The sequence below is a fragment of the Leuresthes tenuis genome, unplaced genomic scaffold (genome assembly GCF_036924035.1).
Source record: "Leuresthes tenuis unplaced genomic scaffold, fLeuTen1.0.hap1 SCAF_7, whole genome shotgun sequence".
Lineage (NCBI taxonomy): Eukaryota > Metazoa > Chordata > Actinopteri > Atheriniformes > Atherinopsidae > Leuresthes > Leuresthes tenuis.
In genome coordinates, this window is record NW_027325361.1 from 36895233 (window position 1) to 36917738 (window position 22506).

Sequence of the window (22506 nt, forward strand, 5' to 3'; positions counted from 1 at the left end):
CAATACTGTTTCCTGTGCGAGGAGCAGTAACCCGAGGAGTTGAGTCGTGAACGAATCAATACTGTTTCCTGTGCGAGGAGCCATAACCCGAGGAGTTGAGTCGTGAACGAATCAATACTGTTTCCTGTGCGAGGAGCTGTAACCCGAGGAGTTGAGTCGTGAACGAATCAATACTGTTTCCTGTGCGAGGACCCGTCACCCGAGGAGTTGAGTCGTGAACGAATCAATACTGTTTCCTGTGCGAGGATCCATCTCCCGAGGAGCTGAGTCGTGAACGAATCAATACTGTTTCCTGTGCGAGGACCCGTCACCCGAGGAGTTGAGTCGTGAACGAATCAATACTATTTCCTGTGCGAGGATCCATCTCCCGAGGAGTTGAGTCGTGAACGAATCAATACTGTTTCCTGTGCGAGGAGCAGTAACCCGAGGAGTTGAGTCGTGAACGAATCAATACTGTTTCCTGTGCGAGGAGCCATAACCCGAGGAGTTGAGTCGTGAACGAATCAATACTGTTTCCTGTGCGAGGAGCTGTAACCCGAGGAGTTGAGTCGTGAACGAATCAATACTGTTTCCTGTGCGAGGACCCGTCACCCGAGGAGTTGAGTCGTGAACGAATCAATACTGTTTCCTGTGCGAGGAGCCATAACCTGAGGAGTTGAGTCATGAACGAATCAATACTGTTTCCTCTGCGAGGAGCCATAACCCGAGGAGTTGAGTCGTGAACGAATCAATACTGTTTCCTGTGCGAGGAGCCGTAACCCGAGGAGTTGAGTCGTGAACGAATCAATACTGTTTCCTGTGCGAGGACCCGTCTCCCGAGGAGTTGAGTCGTGAACGAATCAATACTGTTTCCTGTGCGAGGAGCCATAACCCGAGGAGTTGAGTCGTGAACGAATCAATACTGTTTCCTGTGCGAGGACCCGTCACCCGAGGAGTTGAGTCGTGAACGAATCAATACTGTTTCCTGTGCGAGGACCCGTCACCCGAGGAGTTGAGTCGTGAACGAATCAATACTGTTTCCTGTACGAGGACCCGTCTCCCGAGGAGTTGAGTCGTGAACGAATCAATACTGTTTCCTGTGCGAGGACCCGTCACCCGAGGAGTTGAGTCGTGAACGAATCAATACTGTTTCCTGTGCGAGGACCCGTCTCCCGAGGAGTTGAGTCGTGAATGAATCAATACTGTTTCCTGTACGACGACCTGTCAGCCGAGGAGTTGAGTCGTGAACGAATCAATACTGTTTCCTGTGCGAGGACCCGTCACCCGAGGAGTTGAGTCGTGAACGAATCAATACTGTTTCCTGTACGACGACCCGTCAGCCGAGGAGTTGAGTCGTGAACGAATCAATACTGTTTCCTGTGCGAGGACCCGTCACCCGAGGAGTTGAGTCGTGAACGAATCAATACTGTTTCCTGTGCGAGGACCCGTCACCCGAGGAGTTGAGTCGTGAACGAATCAATACTGTTTCCTGTGCGAGGACCCGTAACCCGAGGAGTTGAGTCGTGAACGAATCAATACTGTTTCCTGTGCGAGGATCCATCTCCCGAGGAGTTGAGTCGTGAACGAATCAATACTGTTTCCTGTGCGAGGACCCGTCATCCGAGGAGTTGAGTCGTGAACGAATCAATACTGTTTCCTGTGCGAGGATCCATCTCCCGAGGAGTTGAGTCGTGAACGAATCAATACTGTTTCCTGTGCGAGGAGCAGTAACCCGAGGAGTTGAGTCGTGAACGAATCAATACTGTTTCCTGTGCGAGGAGCCATAACCCGAGGAGTTGAGTCGTGAACGAATCAATTCTGTTTCCTGTGCGAGGACCCGTCACCCGAGGAGTTGAGTCGTGAACGAATCAATACTGTTTCCTGTGCGAGGAACCGTCACCCGAGGAGTTGAGTCGTGAACGAATCAATACTGTTTCCTGTGCGAGGACCCGTCTCCCAAGGAGTTGAGTCGTGAACGAATCAATACTGTTTCCTGTGCGAGGACCCGTCACCCGAGGAGTTGAGTCGTGAACGAATCAATACTGTTTCCTGTGCGAGGAGCAGTAACCCGAGGAGTTGAGTCGTGAACGAATCAATACTGTTTCCTGTGCGAGGACCCGCCACCCGAGGAGTTGAGTCGTGAACGAATCAATACTGTTTCCTGTGCGAGGACCCGTCACCCGAGGAGTGGAGTCTTGAACGAATCAATACTGTTTCCTGTGCGAGGACCCGTCTCCCGAGGAGTTGAGTCGTGAATGAATCAATACTGTTTCCTGTACGACGACCCGTCAGCCGAGGAGTTGAGTCGTGAACGAATCAATACTGTTTCCTGTGCGAGGACCTGCCACCCGAGTAGTTGAGTTGTGAACGAATCAATACTGTTTCCTGTGCGAGGACCCGCCACCCGAGGAGTTGAGTCGTGAACGAATCAATACTGTTTCCTGTGCGAGGACCCGTCACCCGAGGAGTGGAGTCTTGAACGAATCAATATTGTTTCCTATACGACGACCCGTAACCCGAGGAGTTGAGTCGTGAACGAATCAATACTGTTTCCTGTGCGAGGATCCATCTCCCGAGGAGTTGAGTCGTGAACGAATCAATACTGTTTCCTGTGCGAGGACCCGTCACCCAAGGAGTTGAGTCGTGAACGAATCAATACTGTTTCCTGTGCGAGGATCCATCTCCCGAGGAGTTGAGTCGTGAACGAATCAATACTGTTTCCTGTGCGAGGACCCGTCACCCGAGGAGTTGAGTCGTGAACGAATCAATACTGTTTCCTGTGCGAGGAGCAGTAACCCGAGGAGTTGAGTCGTGAACGAATCAATACTGTTTCCTGTGCGAGGAGCAGTAACCCGAGGAGTTGAGTCGTGAACGAATCAATACTGTTTCCTGTGCGAGGAGCCATAACCCGAGGAGTTGAGTCGTGAACGAATCAATACTGTTTCCTGTGCGAGGAGCTGTAACCCGAGGAGTTGAGTTGTGAACGAATCAATACTGTTTCCTGTGCGAGGACCCGTCACCCGAGGAGTTGAGTCGTGAACGAATCAATACTGTTTCCTGTGCGAGGAGCCATAACCTGAGGAGTTGAGTCATGAACGAATCAATACTGTTTCCTGTGCGAGGAGCCATAACCCGAGGAGTTGAGTCGTGAACGAATCAATACTGTTTCCTGTGCGAGGACCCGTCACCCGAGGAGTTGAGTCGTGAACGAATCAATACTGTTTCCTGTACGACGACCCGTCAGCCGAGGAGTTGAGTCGTGAACGAATCAATACTGTTTCCTGTGCGAGGACCCGTCACCCGAGGAGTTGAGTCGTGAACGAATCAATACTGTTTCCTGTGCGAGGACCCGTCACCCGAGGAGTGGAGTCTTGAACGAATCAATACTGTTTCCTATACGACTACCCGTAACCCGAGGAGTTGAGTCGTGATCGAATCAATACTGTTTCCTGTGCGAGGAGCCATAACCCGAGGAGTTGAGTCGTGAACGGATCAATACTGTTTCCTGTGCGAGGACCCGTCACCCGAGGAGTTGAGTCGTGAACGAATCAATACTGTTTACTGTGCAAGGACCCGTCACCCGAGGATTTGAGTCGTGAACGAATCAATACTGTTTCCTGTGCGAGGACCCGTCTCCCGAGGAGTTGAGTCGTGAACGAATCAATACTGTTTCCTGTGCGAGGACCCGTCACCCGAGGAGTTGAGTCCTGAACGAATCAATACTGTTTCCTGTGCGAGGAGCCATAACCTGAGGAGTCTTGAACGAATCAATACTGTTTCCTGTGCGAGGACCTGCCACCCGAGTAGTTGAGTCGTGAACGAATCAATACTGTTTCCTGTGCGAGGACCCGCCACCCGAGGAGTTGAGTCGTGAACGAATCAATACTGTTTCCTGTGCGAGGACCCGTCACCCGAGGAGTGGAGTCTTGAACGAATCAATACTGTTTCCTATACGACGACCCGTAACCCGAGGAGTTGAGTCGTGATCGAATCAATACTGTTTCCTGTGCGAGGATCCATCTCCCGAGGAGTTGAGTCGTGAACGAATCAATACTGTTTCCTGTGCGAGGACCCGTCACCCAAGGAGTTGAGTCGTGAACGAATCAATATTGTTTCCTGTGCGAGGATCCATCTCCCGAGGAGTTGAGTCGTGAACGAATCAATACTGTTTCCTGTGCGAGGACCCGTCACCCGAGGAGTTGAGTCGTGAACGAATCAATACTGTTTCCTGTGCGAGGATCCGTTTCCCGAGGAGTTGAGTCGTGAACGAATCAATACTGTTTCCTGTGCGAGGAGCAGTAACCCGAGGAGTTGAGTCGTGAACGAATCAATACTGTTTCCTGTGCGAGGAGCCATAACCCGAGGAGTTGAGTCGTGAACGAATCAATACTGTTTCCTGTGCGAGGAGCTGTAACCCGAGGAGTTGAGTCGTGAACGAATCAATACTGTTTCCTGTGCGAGGACCCGTCACCCGAGGAGTTGAGTCGTGAACGAATCAATACTGTTTCCTGTGCGAGGACCCGTCTCCCGAGGAGTTGAGTCGTGAACGAATCAATACTGTTTCCTGTGCGAGGACCCGTCACCCGAGGAGTTGAGTCGTGAACGAATCAATACTGTTTCCTGTGCGAGGAGCCATAACCTGAGGAGTCTTGAACGAATCAATACTGTTTCCTGTGCGAGGACCTGCCACCCGAGTAGTTGAGTCGTGAACGAATCAATACTGTTTCCTGTGCGAGGACCCGCCACCCGAGGAGTTGAGTCGTGAACGAATCAATACTGTTTCCTGTGCGAGGACCCGTCACCCGAGGAGTGGAGTCTTGAACGAATCAATACTGTTTCCTATACGACGACCCGTAACCCGAGGAGTTGAGTCGTGATCGAATCAATACTGTTTCCTGTGCGAGGATCCATCTCCCGAGGAGTTGAGTCGTGAACGAATCAATACTGTTTCCTGTGCGAGGACCCGTCACCCAAGGAGTTGAGTCGTGAACGAATCAATATTGTTTCCTGTGCGAGGATCCATCTCCCGAGGAGTTGAGTCGTGAACGAATCAATACTGTTTCCTGTGCGAGGACCCGTCACCCGAGGAGTTGAGTCGTGAACGAATCAATACTGTTTCCTGTGCGAGGATCCGTCTCCCGAGGAGTTGAGTCGTGAACGAATCAATACTGTTTCCTGTGCGAGGAGCAGTAACCCGAGGAGTTGAGTCGTGAACGAATCAATACTGTTTCCTGTGCGAGGAGCCATAACCCGAGGAGTTGAGTCGTGAACGAATCAATACTGTTTCCTGTGCGAGGAGCTGTAACCCGAGGAGTTGAGTCGTGAACGAATCAATACTGTTTCCTGTGCGAGGACCCGTCACCCGAGGAGTTGAGTCGTGAACGAATCAATACTGTTTCCTGTGCGAGGATCCATCTCCCGAGGAGCTGAGTCGTGAACGAATCAATACTGTTTCCTGTGCGAGGACCCGTCACCCGAGGAGTTGAGTCGTGAACGAATCAATACTATTTCCTGTGCGAGGATCCATCTCCCGAGGAGTTGAGTCGTGAACGAATCAATACTGTTTCCTGTGCGAGGAGCAGTAACCCGAGGAGTTGAGTCGTGAACGAATCAATACTGTTTCCTGTGCGAGGAGCCATAACCCGAGGAGTTGAGTCGTGAACGAATCAATACTGTTTCCTGTGCGAGGAGCTGTAACCCGAGGAGTTGAGTCGTGAACGAATCAATACTGTTTCCTGTGCGAGGACCCGTCACCCGAGGAGTTGAGTCGTGAACGAATCAATACTGTTTCCTGTGCGAGGAGCCATAACCTGAGGAGTTGAGTCATGAACGAATCAATACTGTTTCCTCTGCGAGGAGCCATAACCCGAGGAGTTGAGTCGTGAACGAATCAATACTGTTTCCTGTGCGAGGAGCCGTAACCCGAGGAGTTGAGTCGTGAACGAATCAATACTGTTTCCTGTGCGAGGACCCGTCTCCCGAGGAGTTGAGTCGTGAACGAATCAATACTGTTTCCTGTGCGAGGAGCCATAACCCGAGGAGTTGAGTCGTGAACGAATCAATACTGTTTCCTGTGCGAGGACCCGTCACCCGAGGAGTTGAGTCGTGAACGAATCAATACTGTTTCCTGTGCGAGGACCCGTCACCCGAGGAGTTGAGTCGTGAACGAATCAATACTGTTTCCTGTACGAGGACCCGTCTCCCGAGGAGTTGAGTCGTGAACGAATCAATACTGTTTCCTGTGCGAGGACCCGTCACCCGAGGAGTTGAGTCGTGAACGAATCAATACTGTTTCCTGTGCGAGGACCCGTCTCCCGAGGAGTTGAGTCGTGAATGAATCAATACTGTTTCCTGTACGACGACCTGTCAGCCGAGGAGTTGAGTCGTGAACGAATCAATACTGTTTCCTGTGCGAGGACCCGTCACCCGAGGAGTTGAGTCGTGAACGAATCAATACTGTTTCCTGTACGACGACCCGTCAGCCGAGGAGTTGAGTCGTGAACGAATCAATACTGTTTCCTGTGCGAGGACCCGTCACCCGAGGAGTTGAGTCGTGAACGAATCAATACTGTTTCCTGTGCGAGGACCCGTCACCCGAGGAGTGGAGTCTTGAACGAATCAATACTGTTTCCTATACGACGACCCGTAACCCGAGGAGTTGAGTCGTGATCGAATCAATACTGTTTCCTGTGCGAGGAGCCATAACCCGAGGAGTTGAGTCGTGAACGGATCAATACTGTTTCCAGTGCGAGGACCCGTCACCCGAGGAGTTGAGTCGTGAACGAATCAATACTGTTTCCTGTGCAAAGACCCGTCACCCGAGGAGTTGAGTCGTGAACGAATCAATACTGTTTCCTGTGCGAGGACCCGTCTCCCGAGGAGTTGAGTCGTGAACGAATCAATACTGTTTCCTGTGCGAGGACCCGTCACCCGAGGAGTTGAGTCGTGAACGAATCAATACTGTTTCCTGTGCGAGGACCCGTCTCCCGAGGAGTTGAGTCGTGAATGAATCAATACTGTTTCCTGTACGACGACCCGTCAGCCGAGGAGTTGAGTCGTGAACGAATCAATACTGTTTCCTGTGCGAGGACCCGTCACCCGTGGAGTTGAGTCGTGAACGAATCAATACTGTTTCCTGTGCGAGGAGCCATAACCCGAGGAGTTGAGTCGTGAACGAATCAATACTGTTTCCTGTGCGAGGACCCGTCACCCAAGGAGTTGAGTCGTGAACGAATCAATATTGTTTCCTGTGCGAGGATCCGTCTCCCGAGGAGTTGAGTCGTGAACGAATCAATACTGTTTCCTGTGCGAGGACCCGTCACCCGAGGAGTTGAGTCGTGAACGAATCAATACTGTTTCCTGTGCGAGGATCCGTCTCCCGAGGAGTTGAGTCGTGAACGAATCAATACTGTTTCCTGTGCGAGGAGCAGTAACCCGAGGAGTTGAGTCGTGAACGAATCAATACTGTTTCCTGTGCGAGGAGCCATAACCCGAGGAGTTGAGTCATGAACGAATCAATACTGTTTCCTGTGCGAGGAGCTGTAACCCGAGGAGTTGAGTCGTGAACGAATCAATACTGTTTCCTGTGCGAGGACCCGTCACCCGAGGAGTTGAGTCGTGAACGAATCAATACTGTTTCCTGTGCGAGGATCCATCTCCCGAGGAGTTGAGTCGTGAACGAATCAATACTGTTTCCTGTGCGAGGACCCGTCACCCGAGGAGTTGAGTCGTGAACGAATCAATACTATTTCCTGTGCGAGGATCCATCTCCCGAGGAGTTGAGTCGTGAACGAATCAATACTGTTTCCTGTGCGAGGAGCAGTAACCCGAGGAGTTGAGTCGTGAACGAATCAATACTGTTTCCTGTGCGAGGAGCCATAACCCGAGGAGTTGAGTCGTGAACGAATCAATACTGTTTCCTGTGCGAGGAGCTGTAACCCGAGGAGTTGAGTCGTGAACGAATCAATACTGTTTCCTGTGCGAGGACCCGTCACCCGAGGAGTTGAGTCGTGAACGAATCAATACTGTTTCCTGTGCGAGGAGCCATAACCTGAGGAGTTGAGTCATGAACGAATCAATACTGTTTCCTGTGCGAGGAGCCATAACCCGAGGAGTTGAGTCGTGAACGAATCAATACTGTTTCCTGTGCGAGGAGCCGTAACCCGAGGAGTTGAGTCGTGAACGAATCAATACTGTTTCCTGTGCGAGGACCCGTCTCCCGAGGAGTTGAGTCGTGAACGAATCAATACTGTTTCCTGTGCGAGGAGCCATAACCCGAGGAGTTGAGTCGTGAACGAATCAATACTGTTTCCTGTGCGAGGACCCGTCACCCGAGGAGTTGAGTCGTGAACGAATCAATACTGTTTCCTGTGCGAGGACCCGTCACCCGAGGAGTTGAGTCGTGAACGAATCAATACTGTTTCCTGTGCGAGGACCCGTCACCCGAGGAGTTGAGTCGTGAACGAATCAATACTGTTTCCTGTGCGAGGACCCGTCTCCCGAGGAGTTGAGTCGTGAATGAATCAATACTGTTTCCTGTACGACGACCCGTCAGCCGAGGAGTTGAGTCGTGAACGAATCAATACTGTTTCCTGTGCGAGGACCCGTCACCCGAGGAGTTGAGTCGTGAACGAATCAATACTGTTTCCTGTACGACGACCCGTCAGCTGAGGAGTTGAGTCGTGAACGAATCAATACTGTTTCCTGTGCGAGGACCCGTCACCCGAGGAGTTGAGTCGTGAACGAATCAATACTGTTTCCTGTGCGAGGACCCTTCACCCGAGGAGTGGAGTCTTGAACGAATCAATACTGTTTCCTATACGACGACCCGTAACCCGAGGAGTTGAGTCGTGATCGAATCAATACTGTTTCCTGTGCGAGGATCCATCTCCCGAGGAGTTGAGTCGTGAACGAATCAATACTGTTTCCTGTGCGAGGACCCGTCACCCGAGGAGTTGAGTCGTGAACGAATCAATACTGTTTCCTGTGCGAGGAGCAGTAACCCGAGGAGTTGAGTCGTGAACGAATCAATACTGTTTCCTGTGTGAGGAGCCATAACCCGAGGAGTTGAGTCGTGAACGAATCAATACTGTTTCCTGTGCGAGGAGCCGTAACCCGAGGAGTTGAGTCGTGAACGAATCAATACTGTTTCCTGTGCGAGGACCCGTCTCCCGAGGAGTTGAGTCGTGAACGAATCAATACTGTTTCCTGTGCGAGGACCCGTCACCCGAGGAGTTGAGTCGTGAACGAATCAATACTGTTTCCTGTGCGAGGAGCCATAACCTGAGGAGTTGAGTCTTAAACGAATCAATACTGTTTCCTGTGCGAGGACCCGTCTCCCGAGGAGTTGAGTCGTGAATGAATCAATACTGTTTCCTGTACGACGACCCATCAGCCGAGGAGTTGAGTCGTGAACGAATCAATACTGTTTCCTGTGCGAGGACCCGTCACCCGAGGAGTTGAGTCGTGAACGAATCAATACTGTTTCCTGTGCGAGGAGCCATAACCTGAGGAGTCTTGAACGAATCAATACTGTTTCCTGTGCGAGGACCTGCCACCCGAGTAGTTGAGTCGTGAACGAATCAATACTGTTTCCTGTGCGAGGACCCGTCACCCGAGGAGTTGAGTCGTGAACGAATCAATACTGTTTCCTGTGCGAGGAGCCATAACCCGAGGAGTTGAGTCGTGAACGAATCAATACTGTTTCCTGTGCGAGGACCCGTCTCCCGAGGAGTTGAGTCGTGAACGAATCAATACTGTTTCCTGTGCGAGGACCCGTCACCCGAGGAGTTGAGTCGTGAACGAATCAATACTGTTTCCTGTGCAAGGAGCCATAACCTGAGGAGTCTTGAACGAATCAATACTGTTTCCTGTGCGAGGACCTGCCACCCGAGTAGTTGAGTCGTGAACGAATCAATACTGTTTCCTGTGCGAGGAGCCATAACCCGAGGAGTTGAGTCGTGAACGAATCAATACTGTTTCCTGTGCGAGGACCCGTCACCCGAGGAGTTGAGTCGTGAACGAATCAATACTATTTCCTGTGCGAGGATCCATCTCCCGAGGAGTTGAGTCGTGAACGAATCAATACTGTTTCCTGTGCGAGGAGCAGTAACCCGAGGAGTTGAGTCGTGAACGAATCAATACTGTTTCCTGTGCGAGGAGCCATAACCCGAGGAGTTGAGTCGTGAACGAATCAATACTGTTTCCTGTGCGAGGAGCTGTAACCCGAGGAGTTGAGTCGTGAACGAATCAATACTGTTTCCTGTGCGAGGACCCGTCACCCGAGGAGTTGAGTCGTGAACGAATCAATACTGTTTCCTGTGCGAGGAGCCATAACCTGAGGAGTTGAGTCATGAACGAATCAATACTGTTTCCTGTGCGAGGAGCCATAACCCGAGGAGTTGAGTCGTGAACGAATCAATACTGTTTCCTGTGCGAGGAGCCGTAACCCGAGGAGTTGAGTCGTGAACGAATCAATACTGTTTCCTGTGCGAGGACCCGTCTCCCGAGGAGTTGAGTCGTGAACGAATCAATACTGTTTCCTGTGCGAGGAGCCATAACCCGAGGAGTTGAGTCGTGAACGAATCAATACTGTTTCCTGTGCGAGGACCCGTCACCCGAGGAGTTGAGTCGTGAACGAATCAATACTGTTTCCTGTGCGAGGACCCGTCACCCGAGGAGTTGAGTCGTAAACGAATCAATACTGTTTCCTGTGCGAGGACCCGTCACCCGAGGAGTTGAGTCGTGAACGAATCAATACTGTTTCCTGTGCGAGGACCCGTCTCCCGAGGAGTTGAGTCGTGAATGAATCAATACTGTTTCCTGTACGACGACCCGTCAGCCGAGGAGTTGAGTCGTGAACGAATCAATACTGTTTCCTGTGCGAGGACCCGTCACCCGAGGAGTTGAGTCGTGAACGAATCAATACTGTTTCCTGTACGACGACCCGTCAGCTGAGGAGTTGAGTCGTGAACGAATCAATACTGTTTCCTGTGCGAGGACCCGTCACCCGAGGAGTTGAGTCGTGAACGAATCAATACTGTTTCCTGTGCGAGGACCCGTCACCCGAGGAGTGGAGTCTTGAACGAATCAATACTGTTTCCTATACGACGACCCGTAACCCGAGGAGTTGAGTCGTGATCGAATCAATACTGTTTCCTGTGCGAGGATCCATCTCCCGAGGAGTTGAGTCGTGAACGAATCAATACTGTTTCCTGTGCGAGGACCCGTCACCCGAGGAGTTGAGTCGTGAACGAATCAATACTGTTTCCTGTGCGAGGAGCAGTAACCCGAGGAGTTGAGTCGTGAACGAATCAATACTGTTTCCTGTGTGAGGAGCCATAACCCGAGGAGTTGAGTCGTGAACGAATCAATACTGTTTCCTGTGCGAGGAGCCGTAACCCGAGGAGTTGAGTCGTGAACGAATCAATACTGTTTCCTGTGCGAGGACCCGTCTCCCGAGGAGTTGAGTCGTGAACGAATCAATACTGTTTCCTGTGCGAGGACCCGTCACCCGAGGAGTTGAGTCGTGAACGAATCAATACTGTTTCCTGTGCGAGGAGCCATAACCTGAGGAGTTGAGTCTTAAACGAATCAATACTGTTTCCTGTGCGAGGACCCGTCTCCCGAGGAGTTGAGTCGTGAATGAATCAATACTGTTTCCTGTACGACGACCCATCAGCCGAGGAGTTGAGTCGTGAACGAATCAATACTGTTTCCTGTGCGAGGACCCGTCACCCGAGGAGTTGAGTCGTGAACGAATCAATACTGTTTCCTGTGCGAGGAGCCCTAACCTGAGGAGTCTTGAACGAATCAATACTGTTTCCTGTGCGAGGACCTGCCACCCGAGTAGTTGAGTCGTGAACGAATCAATACTGTTTCCTGTGCGAGGACCCGTCACCCGAGGAGTTGAGTCGTGAACGAATCAATACTGTTTCCTGTGCGAGGAGCCATAACCCGAGGAGTTGAGTCGTGAACGAATCAATACTGTTTCCTGTGCGAGGACCCGTCTCCCGAGGAGTTGAGTCGTGAACGAATCAATACTGTTTCCTGTGCGAGGACCCGTCACCCGAGGAGTTGAGTCGTGAACGAATCAATACTGTTTCCTGTGCAAGGAGCCATAACCTGAGGAGTCTTGAACGAATCAATACTGTTTCCTGTGCGAGGACCTGCCACCCGAGTAGTTGAGTCGTGAACGAATCAATACTGTTTCCTGTGCGAGGAGCCATAACCCGAGGAGTTGAGTCGTGAACGAATCAATACTGTTTCCTGTGCAAGGAGCCATAACCTGAGGAGTCTTGAACGAATCAATACTGTTTCCTGTGCGAGGACCTGCCACCCGAGTAGTTGAGTCGTGAACGAATCAATACTGTTTCCTGTGTGAGGAGCCATAACCCGAGGAGTTGAGTCGTGAACGAATCAATACTGTTTCCTGTGCGAGGACCCGTCTCCCGAGGAGTTGAGTCGTGAACGAATCAATACTGTTTCCTATACGACGACCCGTCAGCCGAGGAGTTGAGTCGTGAACGAATCAATACTGTTTCCTGTGCGAGGACCTGCCACCCGAGGAGTTGAGTCGTGAACGAATCAATACTGTTTCCTGTGCGAGGACCCATCTCCCGAGGAGTTGAGTCGTGAACGAATCAATACTGTTTCCTGTGCGAGGAGCCGTCGACCGAGGAGTTGAGTCGTGAACGAATCAATACTGTTTCCTGTGCGAGGACCCGTCACCCGAGGAGTTGAGTCGTGAACGAATCAATACTGTTTCCTGTGCGAGGATCCATCTCCCGAGGAGTTGAGTCGTGAACGAATCAATACTGTTTCCTGTGCGAGGAGCAGTAACCCGAGGAGTTGAGTCGTGAACGAATCAATACTGTTTCCTGTGCGAGGAGCCGTAACCCGAGGAGTTGAGTCGTGAACGAATCAATACTGTTTCCTGTGCGAGGACCCGTCTCCCGAGGAGTTGAGTCGTGAACGAATCAATACTGTTTCCTGTGCGAGGACCCGTCACCCGAGGAGTTGAGTCGTGAACGAATCAATACTGTTTCCTGTGCGAGGAGCCATAACCTGAGGAGTTGAGTCTTAAACGAATCAATACTGTTTCCTGTGCGAGGACCCGTCTCCCGAGGAGTTGAGTCGTGAATGAATCAATACTGTTTCCTGTACAACGACCCGTCAGCCGAGGAGTTGAGTCGTGAACGAATCAATACTGTTTCCTGTGCGAGGACCCGTCACCCGAGGAGTTGAGTCGTGAACGAATCAATACTGTTTCCTGTGCGAGGAGCCATAACCTGAGGAGTCTTGAACGATTCAATACTGTTTCCTGTGCGAGGACCTGCCACCCGAGTAGTTGAGTCGTGAACGAATCAATACTGTTTCCTGTGCGAGGACCCGTCACCCGAGGAGTTGAGTCGTGAACGAATCAATACTGTTTCCTGTGCGAGGAGCCATAACCCGAGGAGTTGAGTCGTGAACGAATCAATACTGTTTCCTGTGAGATGACCCGTCTCCCGAGGAGTTGAGTCGTGAACGAATCAATACTGTTTCCTTTACGACGACCCGTCAGCCGAGGAGTTGAGTCGTGAATGAATCAATACTGTTTCCTGTACGACGACCCGTCAGCCGAGGAGTTGAGTCGTGAACGAATCAATACTGTTTCCTGTGCGAGGACCCGTCACCCGAGGAGTTGAGTCATGAACGAATCAATACTGTTTCCTGTGCGAGGACCCGTCACCCGAGGAGTTGAGTCGTGAACGAATCAATACTGTTTCCTGTGCGAGGAGCCATAACCTGAGGAGTCTTGAACGATTCAATACTGTTTCCTGTGCGAGGACCTGCCACCCGAGTAGTTGAGTCGTGAACGAATCAATACTGTTTCCTGTGCGAGGACCCGTCACCCGAGGAGTTGAGTCGTGAACGAATCAATACTGTTTCCTGTGCGAGGAGCCATAACCCGAGGAGTTGAGTCGTGAACGAATCAATACTGTTTCCTGTGAGATGACCCGTCTCCCGAGGAGTTGAGTCGTGAACGAATCAATACTGTTTCCTATACGACGACCCGTCAGCCGAGGAGTTGAGTCGTGAATGAATCAATACTGTTTCCTGTACGACGACCCGTCAGCCGAGGAGTTGAGTCGTGAACGAATCAATACTGTTTCCTGTGCGAGGACCCGTCACCCGAGGAGTTGAGTCATGAACGAATCAATACTGTTTCCTGTGCGAGGACCCGTAACCTGAGGAGTCTTGAACGAATCAATACTGTTTCCTGTGCGAGGACCTGCCACCCGAGTAGTTGAGTCGTGAACGAATCAATACTGTTTCCTGTGCGAGGAGCCATAACCCGAGGAGTTGAGTCGTGAACGAATCAATACTGTTTCCTGTGCAAGGAGCCATAACCTGAGGAGTCTTGAACGAATCAATACTGTTTCCTGTGCGAGGACCTGCCACCCGAGTAGTTGAGTCGTGAACGAATCAATACTGTTTCCTGTGCGAGGAGCCATAACCCGAGGAGTTGAGTCGTGAACGAATCAATACTGTTTCCTGTGCGAGGACCCGTCTCCCGAGGAGTTGAGTCGTGAACGAATCAATACTGTTTCCTATACGACGACCCGTCAGCCGAGGAGTTGAGTCGTGAACGAATCAATACTGTTTCCTGTGCGAGGACCTGCCACCCGAGGAGTTGAGTCGTGAACGAATCAATACTGTTTCCTGTGCGAGGACCCATCTCCCGAGGAGTTGAGTCTTAAACGAATCAATACTGTTTCCTGTGTGAGGACCCGTCTCCCGAGGAGTTGAGTCGTGAATGAATCAATACTGTTTCCTGTACGACGACCCATCAGCCGAGGAGTTGAGTCGTGAACGAATCAATACTGTTTCCTGTGCGAGGACCCGTCACCCGAGGAGTTGAGTCGTGAACGAATCAATACTGTTTCCTGTGCGAGGAGCCATAACCTGAGGAGTCTTGAACGAATCAATACTGTTTCCTGTGCGAGGACCTGCCACCCGAGTAGTTGAGTCGTGAACGAATCAATACTGTTTCCTGTGCGAGGACCCGTCACCCGAGGAGTTGAGTCGTGAACGAATCAATACTGTTTCCTGTGCGAGGAGCCATAACCCGAGGAGTTGAGTCGTGAACGAATCAATACTGTTTCCTGTGCGAGGACCCGTCTCCCGAGGAGTTGAGTCGTGAACGAATCAATACTGTTTCCTGTGCGAGGACCCGTCACCCGAGGAGTTGAGTCGTGAACGAATCAATACTGTTTCCTGTGCGAGGAGCCATAACCTGAGGAGTCTTGAACGAATCAATACTGTTTCCTGTGCGAGGACCTGCCACCCGAGTAGTTGAGTCGTGAACGAATCAATACTGTTTCCTGTGCGAGGAGCCATAACCCGAGGAGTTGAGTCGTGAACGAATCAATACTGTTTCCTGTGCAAGGAGCCATAACCTGAGGAGTCTTGAACGAATCAATACTGTTTCCTGTGCGAGGACCTGCCACCCGAGTAGTTGAGTCGTGAACGAATCAATACTGTTTCCTGTGCGAGGAGCCATAACCCGAGGAGTTGAGTCGTGAACGAATCAATACTGTTTCCTGTGCGAGGACCCGTCTCCCGAGGAGTTGAGTCGTGAACGAATCAATACTGTTTCCTATACGACGACCCGTCAGCCGAGGAGTTGAGTCGTGAACGAATCAATACTGTTTCCTGTGCGAGGACCTGCCACCCGAGGAGTTGAGTCGTGAACGAATCAATACTGTTTCCTGTGCAAGGACCCATCTCCCGAGGAGTTGAGTCGTAAACGAATCAATACTGTTTCCTGTGCGAGGAGCCGTCACCCGAGGAGTTGAGTCGTGAACGAATCAATACTGTTTCCTGTGCGAGGACCCGTCACCCGAGGAGTTGAGTCGTGAACGAATCAATACTGTTTCCTGTGCGAGGATCCATCTCCCGAGGAGTTGAGTCGTGAACGAATCAATACTGTTTCCTGTGCGAGGAGCAGTAACCCGAGGAGTTGAGTCGTGAACGAATCAATACTGTTTCCTGTGCGAGGAGCCATAACCCGAGGAGTTGAGTCGTGAACGAATCAATACTGTTTCCTGTGCGAGGAGCCGTAACCCGAGGAGTTGAGTCGTGAACGAATCAATACTGTTTCCTGTGCGAGGACCCGTCTCCCGAGGAGTTGAGTCGTGAACGAATCAATACTGTTTCCTGTGCGAGGACCCGTCACCCGAGGAGTTGAGTCGTGAACGAATCAATACTGTTTCCTGTGCGAGGAGCCACAACCTGAGGAGTTGAGTCTTAAACGAATCAATACTGTTTCCTGTGCGAGGACCCGTCTCCCGAGGAGTTGAGTCGTGAATGAATCAATACTGTTTCCTGTACGACGACCCGTCAGCCGAGGAGTTGAGTCGTGAACGAATCAATACTGTTTCCTGTGCGAGGACCCGTCACCCGAGGAGTTGAGTCGTGAACGAATCAATACTGTTTCCTGTGCGAGGAGCCATAACCTGAGGAGTCTTGAACGATTCAATACTGTTTCCTGTGCGAGGACCTGCCACCCGAGTAGTTGAGTCGTGAACGAATCAATACTGTTTCCTGTGCGAGGACCCGTCACCCGAGGAGTTGAGTCGTGAACGAATCAATACTGTTTCCTGTGCGAGGAGCCATAACCCGAGGAGTTGAGTCGTGAACGAATCAATACTGTTTCCTGTGAGATGACCCGTCTCCCGAGGAGTTGAGTCGTGAACGAATCAATACTGTTTCCTATACGACGACCCGTCAGCCGAGGAGTTGAGTCGTGAATGAATCAATACTGTTTCCTGTACGACGACCCGTCAGCCGAGGAGTTGAGTCGTGAACGAATCAATACTGTTTCCTGTGCGAGGACCCGTCACCCGAGGAGTTGAGTCATGAACGAATCAATACTGTTTCCTGTGCGAGGACCCGTAACCTGAGGAGTCTTGAACGAATCAATACTGTTTCCTGTGCGAGGACCTGCCACCCGAGTAGTTGAGTCGTGAACGAATCAATACTGTTTCCTGTGCGAGGAGCCATAACCCGAGGAGTTGAGTCGTGAACGAATCAATACTGTTTCCTGTGCAAGGAGCCATAGCCTGAGGAGTCTTGAACGAATCAATACTGTTTCCTGTGCGAGGACCTGCCACCCCAGTAGTTGAGTCGTGAACGAATCAATACTGTTTCCTGTGCGAGGAGCCATAACCCGAGGAGTTGAGTCGTGAACGAATCAATACTGTTTCCTGTGCGAGGACCCGTCTCCCGAGGAGTTGAGTCGTGAACGAATCAATACTGTTTCCTATACGACGACCCGTCACCCGAGGAGTTGAGTCGTAAATGAATCAATTCTGTTTCCTGTGCGAGGACCCGTCACCCGAGGAGTTGAGTCATGAACGAATCAATACTGTTTCCTGTGCGAGGAGCCATAACCCGAGGAGTTGAGTCGTGAACGAATCAATACTGTTTCCTGTGCGAGGACCCGTCACCCGAGGAGTTGAGTCGTAAATGAATCAATTCTGTTTCCTGTGCGAGGACCCGTCACCCGAGGAGTTGAGTCGTGAACGAATCAATACTGTTTCCTGTGCGAGGACCCGTCACCCGAGGAGTTGAGTCGTGAACGAATCAATACTGTCTCTTGTCCTGCTGACTGAGCTTATGCAGCTTCCGCCTGCCATGTGACATGGAAGGGTACTGCATGAAAATGAACAAATCACTCACTGAGCTACTCGTTACTCCTGAGTCATTAATAAATAAAGAATAAAATATTAGTTCATATCGAACGAATCGTTCACGAACGACACATCTCATTGTCTTCCCTGATTCCCAAGTGTTTCCACCTGTTCCCCTTGGTCCCTCATGTGTTCAAATAATCTGGTTTTCTCCCTTGACAGTATGTTGTCTCTCCCCATGAGCATCATTACCAGCCATTTCGTCTAGAACCTTGAACCATAGTTCCACGAGCCTGCAGTGAGCGATCCTCCTGCAGAGCTATCTTGTTTTGTAATTTATTCTTAGTCATAGCCTTAGTTTATTTATTCTAAACGGTAAATTTCATAGCCTCGCTTTTTTTCCTCCGTTTTCAAGCAGTAATTGTTGTCCGTTAAAGGAGAGTTTTAAGTTTATCATTAAAGTTTCATAGTGCCTCTGTTTGTTAAGAGTGCGTCTTTTGTTTTATTCCGCCTCGTTAGGAGAGTGTGACATTGTTTTGTAAAGTGTTCATAGCTTTTCTGTTTTCCTCCCAGTTTAGAGAGTTTTATGCTTGTACCTTTCATAGCTGCGCTCCTCCTCCGCCAAATAATAAACTCTCTTGGAATCCAAAACTACCCTGCGTCTGTGTCCTGAGTACTATGGTAACTGACACTTCCAGACCAATCACATTTGATAAATTAAACACAAGAGAAGCCACTCCTAAAATTCTAAAAAACTAAGACAAAAAATGTAACTTAACAAAAACTATTAAATGTATTTTGATTAATATTAGATCTCTCCTTTGGAAGTCTCTGTTAGTGAATGATTTGATCTGTGATCATCATATTGATATATTTTGTTTTACAGAAACCTGGCTGCAGCAGGAGGATCATGTTAGCATTAATGAATCAACTCCCTCTGACTATTTGAATGTTCACGTTCCTCCAACCACAGGCAGAGGAGGAGGAGTGGCAGCTATCTTCAGATCAGGGTTACTAATCAGTCCTAGACCCAAGATTAGTTTTAGCTCTTTTGAATCTCTGATTCTCAGTTTTTCCCACCCAAAGTGGAAATCACAAAAACCTCTTGTGTTTGTTGTTGTGTATCGTCCACCTGGCCCTTATTCTGAGTTTCTGTCTGAATTCTCAGAGTTTTTATCCCAGTTAGTGCTGAGTACAGATAAAGTCATTGTAGTGGGTGACTTTAATATTCATGTAATGTTGAAAATGACAGCCTAAATATTAACTTTAATTCTATATTAGACTCTATTGGATTTTCTCAAAGTGTTCACAGACCTACTCACTGCCTTAATCATACCCTTGACCTTGTGCTGACTTATGGCATTGAGAGTGAACAGTTAACAGTGTTCCCTCATAATCCTGTCTTGTCTGACCATTTTTTAATAACTTTTGAATTTACATTACTTGACTACACGGTTTCTGAGAAGAATTCTACATATAGAAGGTGTCTGTCAGAGAATGTTGTAACCAGATTTAAAGAGTTGATTTCATCATCCTTTTCTTCACTGCCATGTGCTGATATGACGGCTATCTAAATTTTACTCCAGTAGAACTTGACTCTCTTGTTGACAGCACTATAGCTTCAATGCGTACAACACTGGACAATGTTGCCCCTCTGAAAAGGAAGGTAATCAGTCAGAAGAGGTTGGCTCCTTGGTATAATTCACAGCTGCTTTAAAGCAGACTGCAAGAAAGCTGGAGAGACAGTGGCGTTCCTCTAATTTAGAAGAGTCTCAATTAGTCTGGAAAGATAGTTTAATAACGAATATAAGAAAGCCCTTCGTAAAGCTAGAACTGCTTATTATTCATCATTGATAGAAGAGAATAAGAATAATCCCAGGTTTCTTTTCAGCACTGTTGCCAGGCTGACAAAGAGTCCGAGCTCTGTTGAGCCATGTATTCCTTTAACTCTCAGCAGTGATGATTTCATGAGATTCTTTATCAATAAAATTGTTTCTATCAGAGAGAAGATTAATGGAATCCTTCCCACTATTATCACTGATGTATCATCAAGTAGAGCAGCTTTAGAAGTATCTTTAGAACCTGATTTGTATTTAGACAGCTTCTGCCCAGTTGATCTCTCTAGCTAACAGAGGAGGAAATTCATAAATTCATTAGCTGATCAAGAGGGCCAGCTCTGTCCTGGACTGCACTCTGGACTTGATCAAGCTGCTGAGGGTGAAGAGGATGTTATCTAAGCTAACATCCATCATGAACAACACCTCCCACCCCTTGCATATGATGGTATGTGTCACACCCTAATGAAGTGCGGGCCCCGGTGCGGTCACAGAGTCAGGAGAACAAGAACTCTTAGTTCAAACAAAAGTTTATTGGTTAACAGAAAATCTCACACAGAGGAAAAACCTGGCCTGGTGAGCAGGGAAGTCGGCCTGCAGGACCGGAGCAAAAAACCAAGGTAATCCAAGAACAGAAAATAATCCACAAAACACCAAGGGTCAGGATCCAGGTCGTGAACCAGACAGGCATAACAAATACATTTGCACACACGAGCAAAGAAAGGCGGAGAAGACCAGGTATTTAAACTAACGGGGCACTCAAGGGAAGATGGAACACAGGTGAGTTACGAACCAGGTGTCACAGCTGTGGCTGTGACAGTATGGACTTTGAGCAGTTCGATAGACTTTTACTCAAGCAGTTTAGGAAGGAACGCTTCCGCAGGTTATTCTTACCAGCAGGTGTCAGACTCCATAACACCACATAAGTGCTCTTAATCATTACGCATCATCACTGTTACTTAAATATATTATATTGCCAAAAGTATTTGCTCATCTGCCTTTACACGCATATGAAGTTAAACAACATCACATTCTTAATCCATAGGGTTTACTATGACGTCGGCCCACCCTTTGCAGCTATAACAGCTTGAACTCTTCTGGACAAGCTTTCCACAAGGTTTAGGGGTTTGTTTATGGGAGTTTTTGACAATTCTTCCAGAAGTGCATTTGTGAGGTCAGACATTGATGTTGGACAGAAGGCCTGTCTCGCAGTCTATGCTCTAATTCATCCCAAAGGTGTTCTATCGGGTTGAGGTCAGGACTCTTTGCAGGCCAGTCAAGTTCTTCCACACCAAACTGGCTCACCCATGTCTTTATGGACCTTACTTTATGCACTGGTGTGCAGTCCTGTTGGAACAGGAAGGGGCCATCCGCAAACTCTTTCCACAAAGTTGGGAGCATGAAATGGTCCAAAATCTCTTGGTATGCTGAAGCATTCAGAGTTAATTTCACTGGAACTAAGGGGCCAAGCCCAGCTCCTGAAGAACAACCCCACACCATAATCCCCCCTCCACCAAACTTTACATTTGGCACAATGTAGTCAGACAAGTACTGTTCTGACTCACCTGTCAGATTGCCAGATGGAGAAGCGAGATTCGTCACTCCAGAGAAAGCATCTCCACTGCTCTAGACGCCAGTGGCGGCGTGCTTTACACCACTGCATCTGATGCTTTGCATCGCACTTGGTGATGTATGGCTTGGATGCAGTTACCATGGAAACCCATTCCATGAAGCTCTGTATGAACCGTTCTTGAGCTAACATGAAGTTTGGAGATCTGTAGTGATTGACGCTGCAGAAAGTTGGTGACCTCTGCGCACTATGCACCTCAGCATCTGCTGACCCCGCTCTGTCATTTTACATGGCCTACCACTTTGTGGCTGAGTTGCTGTCGGTTCCAATCGCTTCCACTTTGTTATAACACCACTGACAGCTGACTGTGGAATATTTAGCAGCGAGGAAATTTCACGACTGGACTTGTTGTACAGGTGACATCCTATCATCCTACCATATTGTATGATCATACCACATGTACATTTTTGAATGTGAAATATGTGTCCTGTTATGTAATTAGTGCTTATATAGTTGCTGCCTAGGACACTCTCACAAAAATTTTTTATCTGAGAATTTGAGATCAAACAAATTAAAATTTAAATAAATTGTCAGCAGTTTTCTAAAAATGCACCTATCACCTTTCACCTTTCACCTAAATCAAATACCTTTGTGAGCAACAATCTGTGAATAGTATTGGTTAAGTTACCTGATCTGTACACCAGACCCATGTTGCCAGTACAGTGAGTCCAAACACTAGACCTGGCCAGGGTAAATCCCCAGACACGGGGTCTCTGAACATATGGAATGCATCGTTCCGCGGAAAGTGGCAGGTGGTGTTAACAACTGTCACCAAGGGAACGCTTGACATGTAACGATCCACAAGGCCTTGATACCACCCAACCTTGGAGAAAGCTAGAAAATATGAAAATGCATACAAACAGCACAGTGATAATAATACCTCAAATTAACTTTGATCAGAGGTAATATTTCATTTGAACATCTCAAATATGTCACAGTGCAGTGAGAGTGAGAGAGAGAGAAAAATCATGTGCGTGTGCTTTTTTAATTTAGCTATTTAACACTGGCCTGTATTTAATTTAAGAATAAAAAAAGGCACAAAGCTGTATTGTGTCTCCACATAACAGACAAATTTGAAAAAACAAAACGTAGAGAAACAATGGGAGGACATTTGTAGAACTGTAAATCAAAATTAAACTGTGAGTGCCTGTGTGTGACAGAGAAAGAGATAGAGAGAGGGAATCCTACCTATGAACATTAATGAAAAAGCGCCCCCAACCATGATCAAAGTCTGGACTGCATCAGTGTAGATGACTGCAGCCAAACCACCTATATACAAATAGATTTTTTTGTTTAGTACTTGTCAGACATAAGATATTCAACATTAATAAGTGTGTCAATGTGTTAAAGCAATGGCATTCAGTTATTCAGACATCATGTACTT

At 48.9% G+C, this 22506-nt stretch overlaps 1 protein-coding gene across 1 annotated transcript in view; it reads right to left on the reverse strand.

Annotated features, from left to right (window-relative positions):
• Positions 1 to 22506, reverse strand: part of slc5a9 (solute carrier family 5 member 9) — a 138416-nt gene that overhangs the window by 65782 nt on the left and 50128 nt on the right. The window contains exons 7-8 of the mRNA XM_072390258.1: positions 22311 to 22391; positions 21751 to 21956 (exon numbers count right to left, since the gene is read on the reverse strand). Coding sequence (XP_072246359.1) covers positions 21751 to 21956; positions 22311 to 22391 — 287 coding nt within the window. The remainder of the gene's footprint in view (positions 1 to 21750; positions 21957 to 22310; positions 22392 to 22506) is intronic.